The sequence below is a fragment of the Diadema setosum genome, chromosome 5 (assembly GCF_964275005.1).
Source record: "Diadema setosum chromosome 5, eeDiaSeto1, whole genome shotgun sequence".
Classification (NCBI taxonomy): domain Eukaryota; kingdom Metazoa; phylum Echinodermata; class Echinoidea; order Diadematoida; family Diadematidae; genus Diadema; species Diadema setosum.
The window spans coordinates 37,409,418-37,429,364 of NC_092689.1; the positions used below are offsets into that span (position 1 = coordinate 37,409,418).

Genomic DNA, 19,947 nt, shown 5'->3' on the forward strand with positions numbered 1-19,947 from the left:
ATAGAGATTACATTGTATTTCATCATCATCACCACTTTACCCCGCATCTCCTCCCCCTCCTCCTCCTCCTCCTCCTCCTCCTCCTCCTTCTGCTCCTGCTCCTTCTCCTCCTCAAAAAAAAAACAAAAAACTGTCATCTCATGACGTCAGGACACAAACAGAATAATTCAGCACTTCATTCCTATTAGTTAAAGTAAAACAAAGCACCTCAGTAAAAATAACCACCAAGATAAATAGAAACTTTTTTTTTTTGATGATGATGAAATTATGGTGGATTCTTACTTATAATCCTTCTCTCTCAACACATCACAACAACAATGCTCGAGGGTATAACTCGAAAAAAGTACAGTAAAGTGAGATCATTTGCAATTGCAGGTTATATATATATATATATATATATATATATATATATATATATATATATATATATATATTGAAAGAAAAAAAGAAAGAAGAAAGGGAGAGATACACACAGAGTGAGCTTTTGGACCAATCATGTTTATCAATCACCCCACCAAATCACACATCCAAGTGGTGATGAATATACAGCAAAACTTGATACTTGAAAACTATCAGCTCATTTTACAGCACCTGTACAGTGTCAGCATACATCAAGTGTATCGTTTGCCTCCCTTCGAACGCCTTGAGAAGTCCGTGTCGACTGTTGTAACATGAACAAATAACTGAAGACAGATTCCCCAATGCCTGCTCAGTCAGTTTCCTCGTAATCGTCCCACACGCAGCCCCCAATTTGCAAGCACGAACTCAGATTGAATTTCAAAATGAATATTCCAAAAAAGCGCGCCAAACGCCCTGTCCCTGAACACATCCGTTACATCCCTCTTCCCGTCGTCAGTTGTTGTCCGACTGACCATTTTAACTTATGTGTTCTCATGTTCCCTCCAATTCGCGTCCTCCTGTTGGAGTAATTACAGTGCCCTTATTGACGAAGCTTCCAAGATTGCATGTTCACGCTGACCCTCATTATTAGAGGCGAGCAGTTGACAGTTTAGTAGAATGTGTGAAGTTTCAAGATTTATTTCACATCTCGTCCACTCTAAACCTTCAACAGAAGAAAGTAATTTTCCCCCACTAATCATCTGTGAGGCCTTCCTCAAGGTTTGTTACCACAAAGCGTTTTCATACAGCTTTGTTTGAGGACAGAATCTTTATAGTGCCCTGCACTATTTATGGCTAACCTTGAAAGTGTTGTTATTTTCTTCAGGATCTATTTGTTCTTGAAAATACAAGATCAAAACTGACGTTTTTGACACAAGATAATCACGTCATGATCACAGTGCAGTTTACCTCTCAGTTCTGGAAAGTCCATGTATACCAACTAGCATCAATTCAGTATCACCACGATTTTGTTTTTCTTTCTTTACATCAAATGAGAAACATTCAGATCCAAACTGAAAACGTATTTGTTCCTTTCATGGTAAGGATTACTCTGCAATCTATAATGTTCAGGAAATGTGCCTTATCAAGTTGTGTTTGCTTGTAAATTTGTTGTTCTCGTGTTTTGTAAATGTATTTTTCTTGAATCGCCATGAGCACCGAAAGGTGGACCTGTAGGGCACATGTCACAAGTTCGACGCCCACGAATCATGCAGCCCACGAGTTATACAGCCCACAAGTCATACAACCCGTGAGGTTGCCATTAGGCAAATAAGGCCCACGAGTTTGACACTAATCAAACAAGGCCCACGGGTTTGACTCTAAGCAAACATGGCCCACGAGACCTACTATTAGTAACTTACTACTAACTACTATTCTTGGGCCGTTTTTGCCTAGTGCCGAACTCGTTGGCCTTTTTTCCTAGTGTCAAACTCGTGGACCTTGTTTGCCCATAGTGTCGGACTCAGGATCCTTATTTGCCTAGTGTCGAACTCATGGGCTGTGTGACCCGTGGGATGTAATGACTCACGGACCTTTTTAATGTCGGAGTCGTGGGCCATATGACTCGTGGGTGTCGGTCTCGTGGGATGAACGTGACCTGTGCGCTATTTGAATGGCCACTGTTATCATTATTGATGTATGAAATTGAATAGCTTATCCTCTCTTTAGCGAAAATCAAGAATTTCAACATCTTTATCAATTGTATTACATTTTTCGGCTCAAAGAACCCAAAGTATAGTAAAAGGGAAATGACTCAATGTGCATGAATTGTTATATCAGATACAGATAACAAGGTCCCAAGAAACATGAGATTGTCGAGCGTATCATTGTGCAACGGTATGGGCTAGGAACACTCCGCTCTGTTAGTTTCAAACAACAACCAAACATTGAAATCAAATGAAATCAAATAAGGGACAAGACAATATGACCATCCATTTTTTAAATCTATTTTTAGAAAGGCAAAAGAAACCGAACACCATTGACAAAATTAGATGCATTTTTGCAGTCGGCTAGACTCTTGTAGAGATATCGTTTTCCTTCCGGTAAACTAGTTCAAATGCACAACACCGTTCACGCGCGTGTGTAGACATAATAGTGGGTTGTCCAAATATAAAATTATATTCTCACTTCGTAGAGTCTGTATGTATGTATTAAACAGAAGTTGTGTGTGCTTACGCATGCAAGCTAGATAATATTACAGTGTCCCAAACTAGGCTTTAGAGTTTGTATTCTCCAACTTTCAAGACGCCAGTAGTCCCGTATCTTAGTGGCTTGTCTTCCAGTCTTAATAATGTTTAAGGATGTCTTGGTATACTGATATGATCTACATCAAAGAACGAAATAGAATGACGACGTTGGAAATTTACCGCAAACTCGAATCTCGATCTTCGCTGGTGAATTAAGATGGGACATTGCACTCACTTCTTACCCTGTTGCTGATTCTATTAGATTCAAATAAGACAGAAATAGAATGTATTCAACACATAACCTGCGGTAGTCAATTGCCGAATAGGAGTACTGACAGTCATTTTTTTCTTTTCTTTTTTAGTTGTGGATAGAGCATGACGACATTTGTACAGCGTGTCGACCAAACTGTACTACTGTGTTAAACTGAAAAAAAAAACAACAACTTTGGGTTTGTCGGCAAGTATTTAAATAAATGTAAATTCAGTTCGAAGGATTATTCACATACCAGACTATCGAAATAACCCCAGATTTTCTCGATGAACCCAAAGATCATACTCTCGCGGCTATACACAAACACTGATAATGTTTCAAGTTCTTTCACTAAATGATCCTTATTTTTTAAAGAACCTAGGACTTGGTTTTATTACTGTAATGATTACAGATTAAACGTCCAAAGCGTCTAATGTGAGAATTATCTCCGGGGTTTGTTGAATGTTTCGGCATCTTTTCTTACTGACGGTGTGTAGGGTTCCTAGATAATAGACAGCGGATATGTTACACAACGCAAGCAGAGCAAGGTTTTGTTTGTGTTACTGTATGTGTGTGTGTGTGTGTGTGTGTGTGTGCGTGTGCGTGTGTGTGTGTGTGTGTGTGTGTATGTGTGACATAATCATTCAAGTACGGCTCATTCGGGGTACTTCTTTAGTTTCAAAAGAATACTGTTTTCCTCCATTTATAGCACATCACGTTGCGAGTGTCTGAAGATCTCTTCCGTTCATATCCTAATGGAAGAGGGGAAACACAGATAGGTATAGCCTTTAAAAGGCTGCCAGTATTGAATGTACGTGTATTTTGTTGTGAGGATGATTTTCCCTGAATAGGTTTCAAGATTCTCGAGACCGCCAACATGTTTTTCCTGTCACAAAGCATTCGATTTCAGAAATTAGATCATGAGAGGTGAGCGTGATAGAATGCCCATGCACTTTTACCATGCGCGGTTCCGGGTATTGATGGCCATTGCCTGCAGCAACTGTCGATAAATTGAAATTGGCAGTTGAAATAATGCTATAAGCATTGAAATTTAGAAAAAAAAAACACGGTAGGGATGACAATGTGGAAAATAGCAAATGTAACGTTTTAGCTCCGAAACCCCTGGAAGCTTTTTGATACAGAAGATCACATATTTATAGATTTGCCTGAAGAGAAGGAGCCATGGGGTATTCGTCCGGCACTGATGCATCGATCGTCTGATGCTAGACGACTTAAATAAATTGCGGTACTTAATGCGCAATCGTCTTCTTTCAGTACCGCCAAGAAAGAAGTGCTTTTCAGTCCAGCTGTCTGCTACGAACGTCCATTAATTTGCGCACTGAAGAAGCCAATCTTGACGGAGATCGTTGAGCGCGAACTGAACCTGCACTCAATTCTATAAAAGTTAGGCGAGCAAAAGGAATATGATAGTGATATTCAGAAGAGTTTCTTAAAATGTTTCAGGACGCGCGTAACATCAGAATGTTTCACGGAAGACATTGTGGCGTACACTGTTACCATTATCGCGATCGATTCGGGAGCAGTGGCGGCAAAATATCGCAAGGCAAGAGGTCCACTGAACCAAGTGTGGGTGAAGTCACGTCTGTGCAGTACAAGTAGTTTGAGTGCTTGCATGTATTAAGTGCAATAATTGCATGGAAAGAACGTTATACAGAATTATTTTCCTCCTAAGTTTTTTTTTTTTCCAGAGTTTGTGTACGCATGGATTCATCACCATAATTGACATGTTTTATCCCATTTTAGGCGCTTGTTTTGCTTGATAAATAAAAATTAATGTTAGAATAGAAAATCTTAGAATAAATTACATTCTTATTTAGAAGATAATGATGAAAAAGTCCTATGAACTCCAAAAAAAAAAAAGAAAGTCCTATGAAAAGCAAACAACAACAACCGAAAAAAAAATGTTCATACACAGCCGTTTGTTGATCTAGTTGATGGGATCATGTCGTTTAGCACTCGTTGCATGATTTTCGCAATGATTAAAGACACGAGATAGTCTTAATGTCAGCCGTTCACGATTTTGAAATGTTCGTGTTTGTATTTTTTTTACAAAACAACACGTAAGTGCCTTCTGGTCAAATGCAGGGAGTTTGACACCGAGAGAGAAACATGCAATTCAAATACACCATGGTGAGAAAGACTCGAATACAACTCAACCAGTGTAGAATGCAAATCCATCTATTCTTGGCCTTACTCTATAATAGCTATAGAACTGACTTATACAGAAGACACTCGAACTAAGGAAGTGAATGGGCCTTGATTTTTCCGATTCCATTCCGGTCTTTGTCAATATTTCTGTCACCGATTCCTCCCCGATTTCCCCGTCGTGTCGATCGATATTGGTGATATCGAATTGCGATGCAATTTGTGGCCCCCGATGGTAGTTGATTACCTCTCGCGAAACGCTGGCTATGATAAAATACTAAAGGGCTCTCGATCGTCACCAATCACTCCCCGCTTCGAGTCGAAGGGTGGCGAAATAGGGGTTACTCGGCTCCGGTGAGCGAGGGCGTGCATGGTAGTTGACGTCAGGCCGGCTTAAAAACAGGGACGTATTCCAAGTTTTATAGCAACGTGGCCAGTAGAATGTCGCCTACAATCTTGTATTATTACCAACTATATAGTTCATTTCAGCGCTTCTACATTACGAGCGGAGGACCGAACGTATATCAGAGTATTGAAATTTTATGAGCAAGCCGAAAGATACGACAAGAAAAAATAAGATCTGACAACAACACTACGTCTTGATGCACAAAAGAAACAAAAACGACAGAGCAGCGGTGGAGATAATTGAGAGAGCGGTAACGGAAAGAAACGAGACGGATTGAAAGAAGGATATGAAAAGAATATAAAAGACACCCATACCAGATGTAGATGAGAGGAAAAGCATTTTCAAGATGGAAGGAAAAGATGCCATACATGTGATAGAGGATTCAAAGCAAGCAAAATGTGAAATCAACGAATCTACGCCGATTTAAGCACCCATGCATGCGCACTATAAGACTTTCAAATAATAATAATAATAATAATAATAATAATAATAATGATAATGATAATAATAATAATAATAATGATAATAATAATAATAATGATGATGATAATAATAATAATAATAATAATAATAATAATAATAATAATAATAATAATAATAATAATAATAATAACATTTTCAAGACTTTACCCAAGGCACAGAATTGTGAGTTTAACACAGAAAGATTATCCGTCTTATCCTCAGTCTCGGCAGCGTCCTGTTTGTTTGTTTTTATTGTAAAGTTAGAATAAAAAACCAGAAGGAAAAAAAAAAACTTGGCATGACGGGATGACTTGTTATGTCGACATCAGCGCGGAATTCTCGTCGCGAACACAACGTATAGCGCGCGACACTGAATATCCCCTGGAGGAGATTCTCAACATTCGAGATTTCCGTGAAAATCTAACTCGCGATATCCTCGATATTCGTTCGATGACCCGAACGATGTTATCGGTCGAATGGAATGCAGAACCCAGGAAGAGTGAGATAAAAAAAAAAAAACTTTCAATAACTGTTATCACGTAAGCTGTAGAAATCAAGTGAAAGTTATTTTTAACTATGCCGGCGGCATTAACTTAATAAAAAAATTGTCGCCTCCTATTTTCGTTTCTTTGAATAGTATCGACCACCTAAGCTTGCTGATAGTAAAGCTGGTGAATGGACACAAAACAAAAGTAAAATACAAAAAAGGAAGTAAAAAAGAAGAAGAAAAGAAATAGAAACCAGAGAAGTAAGAAGTAAGAATACACTGAACGAGAAGAATGCTGGTATAGCATTAAAGTATTTTTTAACAAATATTGCAAGGCACAACGCCAGTTTCTATTCAAGATGACAGTGCAGGGAAGAAACGTACAGACAGAATGACAGCAGTCCTTTAGAATCGGACGTATACTACAGTTTGGGGATATGAATGCCTTTTTATTTTCAGTAAAAATACAATGTAGTATAACCACGAGCAGAGGGGATGGTGTCATCAGGCCGTAAGTTTCCCGTTAACCGTGACACATATCTTCACAAGAAATGTGCTTGCTTGTTTCATTCGATCGGCATGTTTTATAATTCCCAGAGAATACCATATTACCCGATATCTCCGTCTTTTGAAAGCCAAGAATGTGGAACCATACGTTGGCAAATTGGTGTTGCATTTAAGACGAGGAAGAGGGTGTACGACTTGAAACAAGCACCGTACAAATCAAAGTAGAAATGAATCTATGTCGGAAACACCATTTTGTTCTTTTCACATCTTCCTTTCATATTCCGTTTTCGGCATTTGTTTCTTCCGTAACAATGATGGCGTGGAGTGAGTCTGGAGGTACGACGCAGTAATCATGAATATTCTTCTACATATGATACCAAAAATGAATATTTATCATTGTTTATAGAAGAATTCTGAAAAAAGGAAATGCTCTTTGACTAAACTTGCTTCCACCGATCAGACAAACCAGCTCCTGTGAGAGATGAATGTTAAACAGCAATGTCGTCAATCTAAATCTTTCAGAGTCGTGACAGAGAACTTGCATTTATGATTTGGCTGGGCGGAAGAGACAAGTAGGCCTACGAAATAGTTAAACAGAGCTTCAATTTTCTTTTTTCTTTTTTTTCTGCTACGTTTTGATTTGTTTTTCTCCCAATAAAGGTTTCTAGGAATGCTTTTACGGACGACTATGGAAATGGTGTTTGCATAAGCAAAAGTGCAGCCCTTTTTAGCTAAAAGCATTCTGCCGTATCTGGTTTGGGTTGGTCAGTCTGAGTCGAGTTTGATTGGTCTAGCTTAAAAGTTGTCAGAGCAAAAAACAAAAAGCAAAAACAAACAAACAAACACGTCATCTGTTCCAAGAGTACAATGCGGTGCACAGTGTAATTTAGATCATCAATTAACGTTTGCGAACTTATTGTAAATTGCTAGATACGTCGATTCCAACTGTTGTGTTTTGTTCTGATGTAATCTCTGTATCTTTATTGATTTGGGAAAACAAGGTTGATATGACATGAGTTTTTCATTCCGACGATGCATCTTTGAGAAGACTATTCTCATTCAAGTGGAAAAAAAAAACCATGCAAACAAACGAAAGTGCATGTCCATCAGTATGTAAACAAAAGTGGAGGCTAACCAGTTGTTATAAGTTTTTTTTTTATGTGGTCAGTCTTAGGTAACACACACACACACACACACACACACACACACACACACACACATATATATATCATAAATGCATCTATATAATATTAGTGCGCTTGTACATTTATGTTGGTGTTCAGTGTGCATAACGCACATATAGACGAGCCTATGGGATATATAATAACGAAATTAGGGAAGGAAAACATGGACAACAATATTACTACTGGCATGGGCGTAAATCCCGGGGGGATGGGGGGATATATCCCCCCTGAAATGGAGGAGGGGGGGGGGATGGCCTGTACAATCATCCCCCCCTGAATTTTGAGGGGAAAAAATGGAGGAAGCAGAAATGTGATTGTATCAATTTTGGCATATTGCATGACGTTTGTACGCCGGCCTTCAGACAGGTAACAGAGCTGAACAGTGTTCTATCTTGTAGGAAAATGTATAATTTTCTCAAGCGCTCGCTCGCTTCGCTCGCTCGCGAAGAAAGTAACATCGACATACACTGTAAGGTATGGCTCAGGCGTTGACAACGTCAAATAGTATAGGTCTACATGTAAACATGCTATGACGCGAGTAACTGGGGACCATCTGCAAAATATGTACGAAAACATACAAACAAACAATAACAACAACCTTATCGCCATAATTATTGAATCCCCTCCATTTCCTGAATCATTCCTGAGAAACGACAGTGACTGATGACTCAGTCAGGATACATCTATGGGCATACCAAGGGAAGATCAGGGACGTCGAATCTATGGGGGGCAAAGGGGCATTTGCCCCGCCCCAAAGGAAGTGTTTAGACAGACAAATCATATATCCCCCAAGCAATTCCCGAGATGAGGACAAATCTCGAACTTTCTTAATGGAAAATTGTCCAAATATCGCCAGAACTATGCACCAGATCGTTGTATTGCAGTCATGAACATGCAAAAGGTCCGCTATACAGGATAAGGGATAAACTTTGTACACTTTTGACATAGACGTATATTCCCTAATTTATCAAAGAGTGTGCACAGTCTTTCACTTAACAAAAGCAACCTAATATGCATAGAGGCGTCGATTGGGGGGGGGGGTGGTTCTCAAATAAAAGTGGGACAAACAAAAGCGAAAAATATAGCTACAAACGGCAGTTTTTGGAGTGTAAAATGTTAAAATTTTCAAGCTCACTCGCTTCGCTCGCTAGCATTTAATCAGTATGCCATTCTCGTGATGTTGCTGCCAGTAATTGCCGGCAGTTGCGCCCGGTGTGCCCCCTTAATTTCCAAAGTGAAAAAATACAGCCACAAACGGCAGTTTTTGGACTGTAAAATGTCAAAATTTTCAAGCTCGCTCGCTCCGCTCGCTCGCATTTAACCGCTATGCCATTCTCCTGATGTTGCTGCCAGTAATTGCCGGCAGTTGCACTCGGTGTGCCCCCTAAATTTCCAAAGCGAAAAAGTATAGCTACAAACGGCAGTTTTTAGACTGTAAAATGTCAAAATTTTCAAGCTCGCTCGCATTTAATCGCTATGCCATTCTCCTGATGTTGCTGCCAGTGATTGTGAGCAGGTGCGCCACCTTAATTTCCAAAGCGAAAAATATAGCTACAAACGGCAGTTTGGGGACTGTAAAATGTCAAATTTTTGAAGCTCGCTCGCTTCGCTCGCTCGCATTTCATCATTATTCCATTCTCCTGATGTTGCTGCCAGTAATTGCCGGCAGTTTTCGCCCGGTGAGCCCCCTTAATTTCCAAAGCGAAAAATATAGCTACAAACGGCAGTTTTTGGACTGTCAAATGTCAAAATTTTGAAGCTCGCTCGCCTCGCTCGCTCGCATTTAATCATTATGCCATTCTCCTGATGTTGCTGCCAGTAATTGCCAACAGTTTTTGCCCGGTGCGCCCCCTTAATTTCCAAAGCGAAAAAATACAGCCACAAACGACAGTTTTTGGGACTGGAAAATGTCAAAATTTTCAAGCTCACTCACTTCGCTCGCTAGCATTTAATCAGTATGCCATTCTCCTGATGTTGCTGCCAGTAATTGCCGGCAGTTGCGCCCGGTGTGCCCCCTTAATTTCCAAAGCGAAAAAATACAGCCACAAACGGCGGTCTTTGGACTGTAAAATGTCAAAAATTTCAAGCTCGCTCGCTCCGCTCGCTCACATTTAACCGTTATGCCATTCTCCTGATGTTGCTGCCAGTAACTGCCGGCAGTTGCACTCGGTGTGCCCCCTAAATTTCCAAAGCGAAGAAGTATAGCTACAAACGGCAGTGTTTAGACTGTAAAATGTCAAAATTTTCAAGCTCGCTCGCTCCGCTCTCTCGCATTTAATCGCTATGCCATTCTCCTGATGTTGCTGCCAGTGATTGTGAGCAGGTGCGCCCCCCTTAATTTCCAAAGCGAAAAATATAACTACAAACGGCAGTTTGTGGACTGTAAAATGTCAAACTTTTGAAGCTCTCTCGCTTCGCTCGCTCGCATTTAATTATTATTCCATTCTCCTGATGTTGCTGCCAGTAATTGCCAGCAGTTTTCGCCCGGTGCGCCCCCTTAATTTCCAAAGCGAAAAATATAGCTACAAACGGCAGTTTTTGGACTGTCAAATGTCAAAATTTTGAAGCTCACTCGCTTCGCTCGCTCGCATTTAATCATTATGCCATTCTCCTGATGTTGCTGTCAGTAATTGCCAACAGTTTTTGCCCGGTGCGCCCCCTTAATTTCCAAAGCGAAAAAATACAGCCACAAACGACAGTTTTTGGTATTGGAAAATGTCAAAATTTTCAAGCTCACTCGCTTCGCTCGCTAGCATTTAATCAGTATGCCATTCTCCTGATGTTGCTGCCAGTAATTGCCGGCAGTTGCGCCCGGTGTGCCCCCTTAATTTCCAAAGCGAAAAAATACAGCCACAAACGGCGGTCTTTGGACTGTAAAATGTCAAAATTTTCAAGCTCGCTCGCTCCGCTCGCTCGCATTTAACCGTTATGCCATTCTCCTGATGTTGCTGCCAGTAATTGCCGGCAGTTGCACTCGGTGTGCCCCCTAGATTTCCAAAGCGAAAAAGTATAGCTACAAACGGCAGTGTTTAGACTGTAAAATGTCAAAATTTTCAAGCTCGCTCGCTCCGCTCTCTCGCATTTAATCGCTATGCCATTCTCCTGATGTTGCTGCCAGTGATTGTGAGCAGATGCGCCCCCCTTAATTTCCAAAGCGAAAAATATAACTACAAACGGCAGTTTGGGGACTGTAAAATGTCAAACTTTTGAAGCTCGCTCGCTTCGCTCGCTCGCATTTAATTATTACTCCATTCTCCTGATGTTGCTGCCAGTAATTGCCAGCAGTTTTCGCCCGGTGCGCCCCCTTAATTTCCAAAGCGAAAAATATAGCTACAAACGGCAGTTTTTGGACTGTCAAATGTCAAAATTTTGAAGCTCACTCGCTTCGCTCGCTCGCATTTAATCATTATGCCATTCTCCTGATGTTGCTGCCAGTAATTGCCAACAGTTTTTGCCCGGTGAGCCCCCTTAATTTCCAAAGCAAAAAAATACAGCCACAAACGACACTTTTTGGTACTGGAAAATGTCAAAATTTTCAAGCTCACTCACTTCGCTCGCTAGCATTTAATCAGTATGCCATTCTCCTGATGTTGCTGCCAGTAATTGCCGGCAGTTGCGCCCGGTGTGCCCCCTTAATTTCCAAAGCGAAAAAATACAGCCACAAACGGCGGTCTTTGGACTGTAAAATGTCAAAAATTTCAAGCTCGCTCGCTCCGCTCGCTCACATTTAACCGTTATGCCATTCTCCTGATGTTGCTGCCAGTAACTGCCGGCAGTTGCACTCGGTGTGCCCCCTAAATTTCCAAAGCGAAAAAGTATAGCTACAAACGGCAGTGTTTAGACTGTAAAATGTCAAAATTTTCAAGCTCGCTCGCTCCGCTCTCTCGCATTTAATCGCTATGCCATTCTCCTGATGTTGCTGCCAGTGATTGTGAGCAGGTGCGCCCCCCTTAATTTCCAAAGCGAAAAATATAACTACAAACGGCAGTTTGTGGACTGTAAAATGTCAAACTTTTGAAGCTCTCTCGCTTCGCTCGCTCGCATTTAATTATTATTCCATTCTCCTGATGTTGCTGCCAGTAATTGCCAGCAGTTTTCGCCCGGTGCGCCCCCTTAATTTCCAAAGCGAAAAATATAGCGACAAACGGCAGTTTTTGGACTGTCAAATGTCAAAATTTTGAAGCTCACTCGCTTCGCTCGCTCGCATTTAATCATTATGCCATTCTCCTGATGTTGCTGCCAGTAATTGCCAACAGTTTTTGCCCGGTGCGCCCCCTTAATTTCCAAAGCGAAAAAATACAGCCACAAACGACAGTTTTTGGGACTGGAAAATGTCAACATTTTCAAGCTCACTCGCTTCGCTCGCTAGCATTTAATCAGTATGCCATTCTCCTGATGTTGCTGCCAGTAATTGCCGGCAGTTGCGCCCGGTGTGCCCCCTTAATTTCCAAAGCGAAAAAATACAGCCACAAACGGCGGTCTTTGGACTGTAAAATGTCAAAATTTTCAAGCTCGCTCGCTCCGCTCGCTCGCATTTAACCGTTATGCCATTCTCCTGATGTTGCTGCCAGTAATTGCCGGCAGTTGCACTCGGTGTGCCCCCTAGATTTCCAAAGCGAAAAAGTATAGCTACAAACGGCAGTGTTTAGACTGTAAATGTCAAAATTTTCAAGCTCGCTCGCTCCGCTCTCTCGCAATTAATCGCTATGCCATTCTCCTGATGTTGCTGCCAGTGATTGTGAGCAGGTGCGCCCCCTTAATTTCCAAAGCGAAAAATATAGCTACAAACGGCAGTTTGGGGACTGTAAAATGTCAAACTTTTGAAGCTCGCTCGCTTCGCTCGCTCGCATTTAATTATTATTCCATTCTCCTGATGTTGCTGCCAGTAATTGCCAGCAGTTTTCGCCCGGTGCGCCCCCTTAATTTCCAAAGCGAAAAATATAGCGACAAACGGCAGTTTTTGGACTGTCAAATGTCAAAATTTTGAAGCTCACTCGCTTCGCTCGTTCGCCTTTAATCATTATGCCATTCTCCTGATGTTGCTGCCAGTAATTGCCAACAGTTTTTGCCCGGTGCGCCCCCTTAATTTCCAAAGCGAAAAAATACAGCCACAAACGACACTTTTTGGTACTGGAAAATGTCAAAATTTTCAAGCTCACTCACTTCGCTCGCTAGCATTTAATCAGTATGCCATTCTCCTGATGTTGCTGCCAGTAATTGCCGGCAGTTGCGCCCGGTGTGCCCCCTTAATTTCCAAAGCGAAAAAATACAGCCACAAACGGCGGTCTTTGGACTGTAAAATGTCAAAAATTTCAAGCTCGCTCGCTCCGCTCGCTCACATTTAACCGTTATGCCATTCTCCTGATGTTGCTGCCAGTAACTGCCGGCAGTTGCACTCGGTGTGCCCCCTAAATTTCCAAAGCGAAGAAGTATAGCTACAAACGGCAGTGTTTAGACTGTAAAATGTCAAAATTTTCAAGCTCGCTCGCTCCGCTCTCTCGCATTTAATCGCTATGCCATTCTCCTGATGTTGCTGCCAGTGATTGTGAGCAGGTGCGCCCCCCTTAATTTCCAAAGCGAAAAATATAACTACAAACGGCAGTTTGTGGACTGTAAAATGTCAAACTTTTGAAGCTCTCTCGCTTCGCTCGCTCGCATTTAATTATTATTCCATTCTCCTGATGTTGCTGCCAGTAATTGCCAGCAGTTTTCGCCCGGTGCGCCCCCTTAATTTCCAAAGCGAAAAATATAGCGACAAACGGCAGTTTTTGGACTGTCAAATGTCAAAATTTTGAAGCTCACTCGCTTCGCTCGCTCGCATTTAATCATTATGCCATTCTCCTGATGTTGCTGCCAGTAATTGCCAACAGTTTTTGCCCGGTGCGCCCCCTTAATTTCCAAAGCGAAAAAATACAGCCACAAACGACAGTTTTTGGGACTGGAAAATGTCAACATTTTCAAGCTCACTCGCTTCGCTCGCTAGCATTTAATCAGTATGCCATTCTCCTGATGTTGCTGCCAGTAATTGCCGGCAGTTGCGCCCGGTGTGCCCCCTTAATTTCCAAAGCGAAAAAATACAGCCACAAACGGCGGTCTTTGGACTGTAAAATGTCAAAATTTTCAAGCTCGCTCGCTCCGCTCGCTCGCATTTAACCGTTATGCCATTCTCCTGATGTTGCTGCCAGTAATTGCCGGCAGTTGCACTCGGTGTGCCCCCTAGATTTCCAAAGCGAAAAAGTATAGCTACAAACGGCAGTGTTTAGACTGTAAATGTCAAAATTTTCAAGCTCGCTCGCTCCGCTCTCTCGCAATTAATCGCTATGCCATTCTCCTGATGTTGCTGCCAGTGATTGTGAGCAGGTGCGCCCCCTTAATTTCCAAAGCGAAAAATATAGCTACAAACGGCAGTTTGGGGACTGTAAAATGTCAAACTTTTGAAGCTCGCTCGCTTCGCTCGCTCGCATTTAATTATTATTCCATTCTCCTGATGTTGCTGCCAGTAATTGCCAGCAGTTTTCGCCCGGTGCGCCCCCTTAATTTCCAAAGCGAAAAATATAGCTACAAACGGCAGTTTTTGGACTGTCAAATGTCAAAATTTTGAAGCTCACTCGCTTCGCTCGCTCGCCTTTAATCATTATGCCATTCTCCTGATGTTGCTGCCAGTAATTGCCAACAGTTTTTGCCCGGTGCGCCCCCTTAATTTCCAAAGCGAAAAAATACAGCCACAAACGACACTTTTTGGTACTGGAAAATGTCAAAATTTTCAAGCTCACTCACTTCGCTCGCTAGCATTTAATCAGTATGCCATTCTCCTGATGTTGCTGCCAGTAATTGCCGGCAGTTGCGCCCGGTGTGCCCCCTTAATTTCCAAAGCGAAAAAATACAGCCACAAACGGCGGTCTTTGGACTGTAAAATGTCAAAAATTTCAAGCTCGCTCGCTCCGCTCGCTCACATTTAACCGTTATGCCATTCTCCTGATGTTGCTGCCAGTAACTGCCGGCAGTTGCACTCGGTGTGCCCCCTAAATTTCCAAAGCGAAGAAGTATAGCTACAAACGGCAGTGTTTAGACTGTAAAATGTCAAAATTTTCAAGCTCGCTCGCTCCGCTCTCTCGCATTTAATCGCTATGCCATTCTCCTGATGTTGCTGCCAGTGATTGTGAGCAGGTGCGCCCCCCTTAATTTCCAAAGCGAAAAATATAACTACAAACGGCAGTTTGTGGACTGTAAAATGTCAACCTTTTGAAGCTCTCTCGCATCGCTCGCTCGCATTTAATTATTATTCCATTCTCCTGATGTTGCTGCCAGTAATTGCCAGCAGTTTTCGCCCGGTGCGCCCCCTTAATTTCCAAAGCGAAAAAATATAGCTACAAACGGCAGTTTTTGGACTGTCAAATGTCAAAATTTTGAAGCTCACTCGCTTCGCTCGCTCGCATTTAATCATTATGCCATTCTCCTGATGTTGCTGCCAGTAATTGCCAACAGTTTTTGCCCGGTGAGCCCCCTTAATTTCCAAAGCGAAAAAATACAGCCACAAACGACAGTTTTTGGGACTGGAAAATGTCAAAATTTTCAAGCTCATTCGCTTCGCTCGCTCGCATTTAATCATTATGCCATTCTCCTGATGTTGCTGCCAGTAATTGCCAGCAGTTTTCGCCCGGTGCGCCCCCTTAATTTCCAAAGGGAAAAAATACTAGTACAGCCACAAAGGACATGTGGGACAGTAAAATATCAAAATTTTCAAGCTCACTTGCTTCGCTCGCTCGCATTTAATCGTTATGCCATTCTGATGTTGCTGTCCGATTGCCGGCAGTTGCGCCCGGTGTGCCCCCATAATTTCCAAAGCGAAAAAATACAGCCACAAAACGGCAGTCTTTGGACTGTAAAGTGTCAAAATGTTCATGCTCGCCCGCCCCGCTCGCTCGCATTTAACTGCTATGCCATTCTCCTGATGTTGCTGCCAGTAATTGCCAGCAGTTGCGCCTGATGCGGCCCCACTTAATTTCCAAAGCGAAGAAGTATAGCTACAAACGGCAGTTTTTGGACTGAAAAATGTCAAAATTTTCAACGCAAAGAGATTTCACCCTAGGAGGGGGAAACCCCCCTACCATACCCTCCCCCCTCGCTTGATTCGTTCCCTCACATAACCGCTCCTCCTAAGATCAAATCCTGTCTACGCCGATGACAGGCCCCATTATTTATTAGGCCTTCACAGTGATGTCGCACAGCAAGAGCTGAAATACCACGATTTTGTCATTCAATAATATATTGTGAATATTTCATTTTCTTATTGTTTTTTTAAAGAAGAGAAAAGAAATTTTTCACCACAAGTGAGCACCAGATCGCTGAATTTCAGGTCTGAAAATGCAAAATCTTCCTCGTGTGGGAGAGGGATACCCCCCCCCCCCCATACACACCCTTCCCCCGTTCGGTCGTTCCGCTCCCTCTCACAGATATTTCAAAAAAAAATGTTTTCATACTTTTAAGGTCTGATTTTCCGCCGAAAGTCGTCTGACAAGCAAAAAACAAAAAGCAACAAGAACAAAAAGTCTTTATATTGTTGCTGCCACTTTTCTCCCACTTTATATTTCATGCAAAAGAGTGGGGCATCCGATCCCTGTAAAGTGTGTGTGTGGGGGGGGGGGAGGGGGGCACAAAGCTTCTCCCCCACCCCCCCCCCCCCAAAAAAAAGAAAAAAGGCTGCGCCGGACCGGTTATGGGCTTGTAATCGTGGTGATGGTGACCATCCCCCCCCCCCCACTCCTCAGTATGGATTTACGCCGTTGACTACTGGTTACCCCTAACTACTACACGCTCACTGTGCACACATACCATATCCATATAAGGAGAAAAAATATCAACAAAGTTGATTAATCATCATTTACTTGCACGCAAACAGTCAACAATGTTTATTAAGCTGCACGATGAATTTTCGTTTGTACGCAAAATACTACAAACAGGTTTATACACATATTCGTTTTTCAATGCTTAAATGTTTTCTTTCCTTTGTCCAACATATCCAAAGGCAGAACTATAATAGCGTACTTTAAAGTGAATCGATATAAATTTCAAAAGTGACATTTTTATGTGACGTCGAGATGACTATAGTAAGTGAAATAGATCCAAAGACGTTAATCTTAGAACATTTTGAAGATGAATTAAGTTATAAAAAAGAATAGAAAACCTTAAAATATAAAATACTCAAACAAGGTGATACAACACTCCGCATTTCTTCTCTGTACGTGTGGTATGGATGATATTAAGCTATCCCCACGGGGCACTGGGAATCTTCTTGAAATAATCCTTTCCAGAAGGTATCAAACCAGACACGTTTCGATGATCAGTATTAGACTTTGATGGATTTAACTGCGACGAAATGAGTATCTTTTCTCAGTTGAAGTTTTTCTCCTAACAATGTTTAAATGCTGATAGTTTGGGGAAACAAAGTGGAAAATGTTACGCCCTTGAGCGAGGATAAGCGACTATGATACATATTTAATACACACAAGTTATGGATTAACAATTGACGACGGATGAATAATTGACGTGCGTTTCAGCGGGACCTATTATAATCGTAATACCTTTCCCGCTATATTCCCTCTTCGAACATGTCTGTTTTAGGTTTTTATCTAAATCTTTGAAGAGGTACTGCATGTGATGGAACATGCATAATGGAATTATTATGATAGCAGATTGTTTTGTTTTGTTTTTCACTGTAATAGATGGATTACAACTCCACATTGCAGAAACGACCAAAAATTGCTGATGTGATCTTCAGAAAAATAGATGAGTCCACTGACATCCAGCACAGCAAAATTGACATGATAAATGTAACAAAATATGAGTAAGTAGTGTAGGCATATTTTTTCATAAAATCTCTGTACAAGGTCTGTAGCCATTTCGCAAGTAATGCGGTCATAACAAAGCTGCTGAAATGATTTACATTGATATGAGTATCCGTTTTATATTTGAACACTGTTTCATGATGTCGTTTATCACCTCAACATTTCCACGCTCATAATCGATTGTTAAGAGGCAGCATCATGCAAACACGTGTGTTATCCAGCCTTGACATATTATTACCATCTCTTCGAAGAATATCATGTAGTATCATCGCGTATAATCGTATTGAGTCGTGTCATTCGTCTCCTGAAAAAATGAAGACTGGACTTTTAGCGAAAAAGAGCGTTATGTCATAAAGAGGTCACAACACATGGTTTCACAAGATTGTTGTTCGAGGAGCCTTTCCTGATGGCCACCATTCGCCGATGACTGCACAACACTTTGACGAAGTTCCGCTTGAAGTTGTCGTTGAGGAAGGCATAGACGATGGGGTTGTTGCAGCTGTTGCTGAGGCCGATGAGTTGGACGGTTGCGAGCAGCAGCCGATTGCGCTCACTATCCGCCATAAAGGAGAATTCCCGCATAAGCACCACCACTTGGTAGGGCAGCCAGCAGGCGGCAAACAGCCCAAGAACCATTAGGATCATCTTGATGGCGCGCTTTTTATAGCGGAGCGAGATGGCGTTGTTCAGTTCGGGATTCCTGGGCACAAAGTCGACCGAAGCTACCGGCTTGCGGATCCACAACTTATGAACCACCTGCAAGTAGAGCACGATCATGATAACCAGTGGTGTGACGTACAGCAAGACTACAAGGAGAAGGGTGTAGTGCTTCTGCTGCTGGCGAGTGTTCCAGCGCTCTCGACAAAAGCGATACTGAGTTCCCGTCAGAGGATCCACTTTAGTTTCCAGTTTTAGGACGAAGAGGAGAGGCGAGACGACTGTTGTAGACATGATCCAGAGGAAGCCGAGAAGAAACACGGCGCGTCTCGGAGTCTGGATGACCCTCGACCGAAGAGGATGACAAATCGCCTGATGTCGCTCTATAGCTATCGCCATCATTGTTAGGATACTGGACACCACGCCGACGGAAGTGACGTAGTTGAGGGCCTTGCACATGAAGGGACCCAGGATCCAGTCGACGGTGACGACTTCGACCAGCGTGAACGGAATGCAAAAGACAGCGATCAGTAGATCGGACACGGCTAACGAGGCGAAGAAAATGTTTATGGCCGTCTGCATGTATTTCTTGCGAGTAACCACAAAGATGACCAGCAAATTCCCGCCGAGAGCGAGCACAAAGATTATCGTGTAACACGTGATCAGGAGAATGTCGGCTGTGGTCGAGAGATCATGGACCATGCCATGAAAGTCATAATCATAGAAATCCAGAAAGTCTTTCGTGTCGGTCAGGTTCAACAACGAGAGTAAATAGTCCAGGCTTTTGTTCTTTAGTTCATCGTGAAAGGAATATGCCATCGCATCTTCCAGCTCCATGTTGTCAGATTTTGACTACCGCTATAATAAAAACTATAACGAAATGTCGCTCTGCAGCCAGTTCAAGCTTGAAACACAAACCACATTTCATGCAAAGCTGGTAAATTCAGAAACCATTTGCTTCTCGGCATGCGCTTACCTATCGTGATGAAGCCTCAGTGTGGCGTTGATCCGTGTTATTTCGGTGTGAATGTCAACCAACATGACCAAGTGCGGTCGAAGTAAAGCTTGTGCATTGATATCCAGCACAGCTTACTCGCGACAGCAAAAAGAAAAATAAATAAAGAGACTCGAGTACATGTCAATAACCACAAATATTTCAGAATATCATTAGTTGCCGGTTACAGTCTGTAGTGTGATTTGTTATTATTGACCACAGGGATATACTTTTTCCCCACCTATTGAAGAGTTTTGGGGATTTCCACTTTGTTCCGGTCTGGTGTTACTGACACACTGCACAGTTTCTTGACGGAACGGTGAGATTTAACGGCGAGATAGATTTACTCGGGGGCCGCATCGCTATATTCTGATGAATGACGCGTCGCTTTCCAGGGGACAGCA

The 19,947-nt window shown here is 42.1% G+C and overlaps 1 protein-coding gene across 1 annotated transcript; it reads right to left on the reverse strand.

The window, feature by feature from the left end:
* Positions 1–18,240: 18,240 nt before the first annotated feature.
* LOC140229347 (QRFP-like peptide receptor) lies at positions 18,241–19,392 on the reverse strand. The gene has a single exon (XM_072309630.1). It carries the CDS (start codon positions 19,384–19,386, stop codon positions 18,241–18,243), a length of 1,146 nt encoding a protein of 381 aa, XP_072165731.1. The 5' UTR covers positions 19,387–19,392.
* Positions 19,393–19,947: the final 555 nt, after the last annotated feature.

What these genes read in the sequence shown, in the direction of transcription:
- LOC140229347 (XM_072309630.1), bottom strand. Translation starts at nt 19,386, where the DNA reads ATGGAGCTGGAAGATGCGATGGCATATTCCTTTCACGATGAACTAAAG.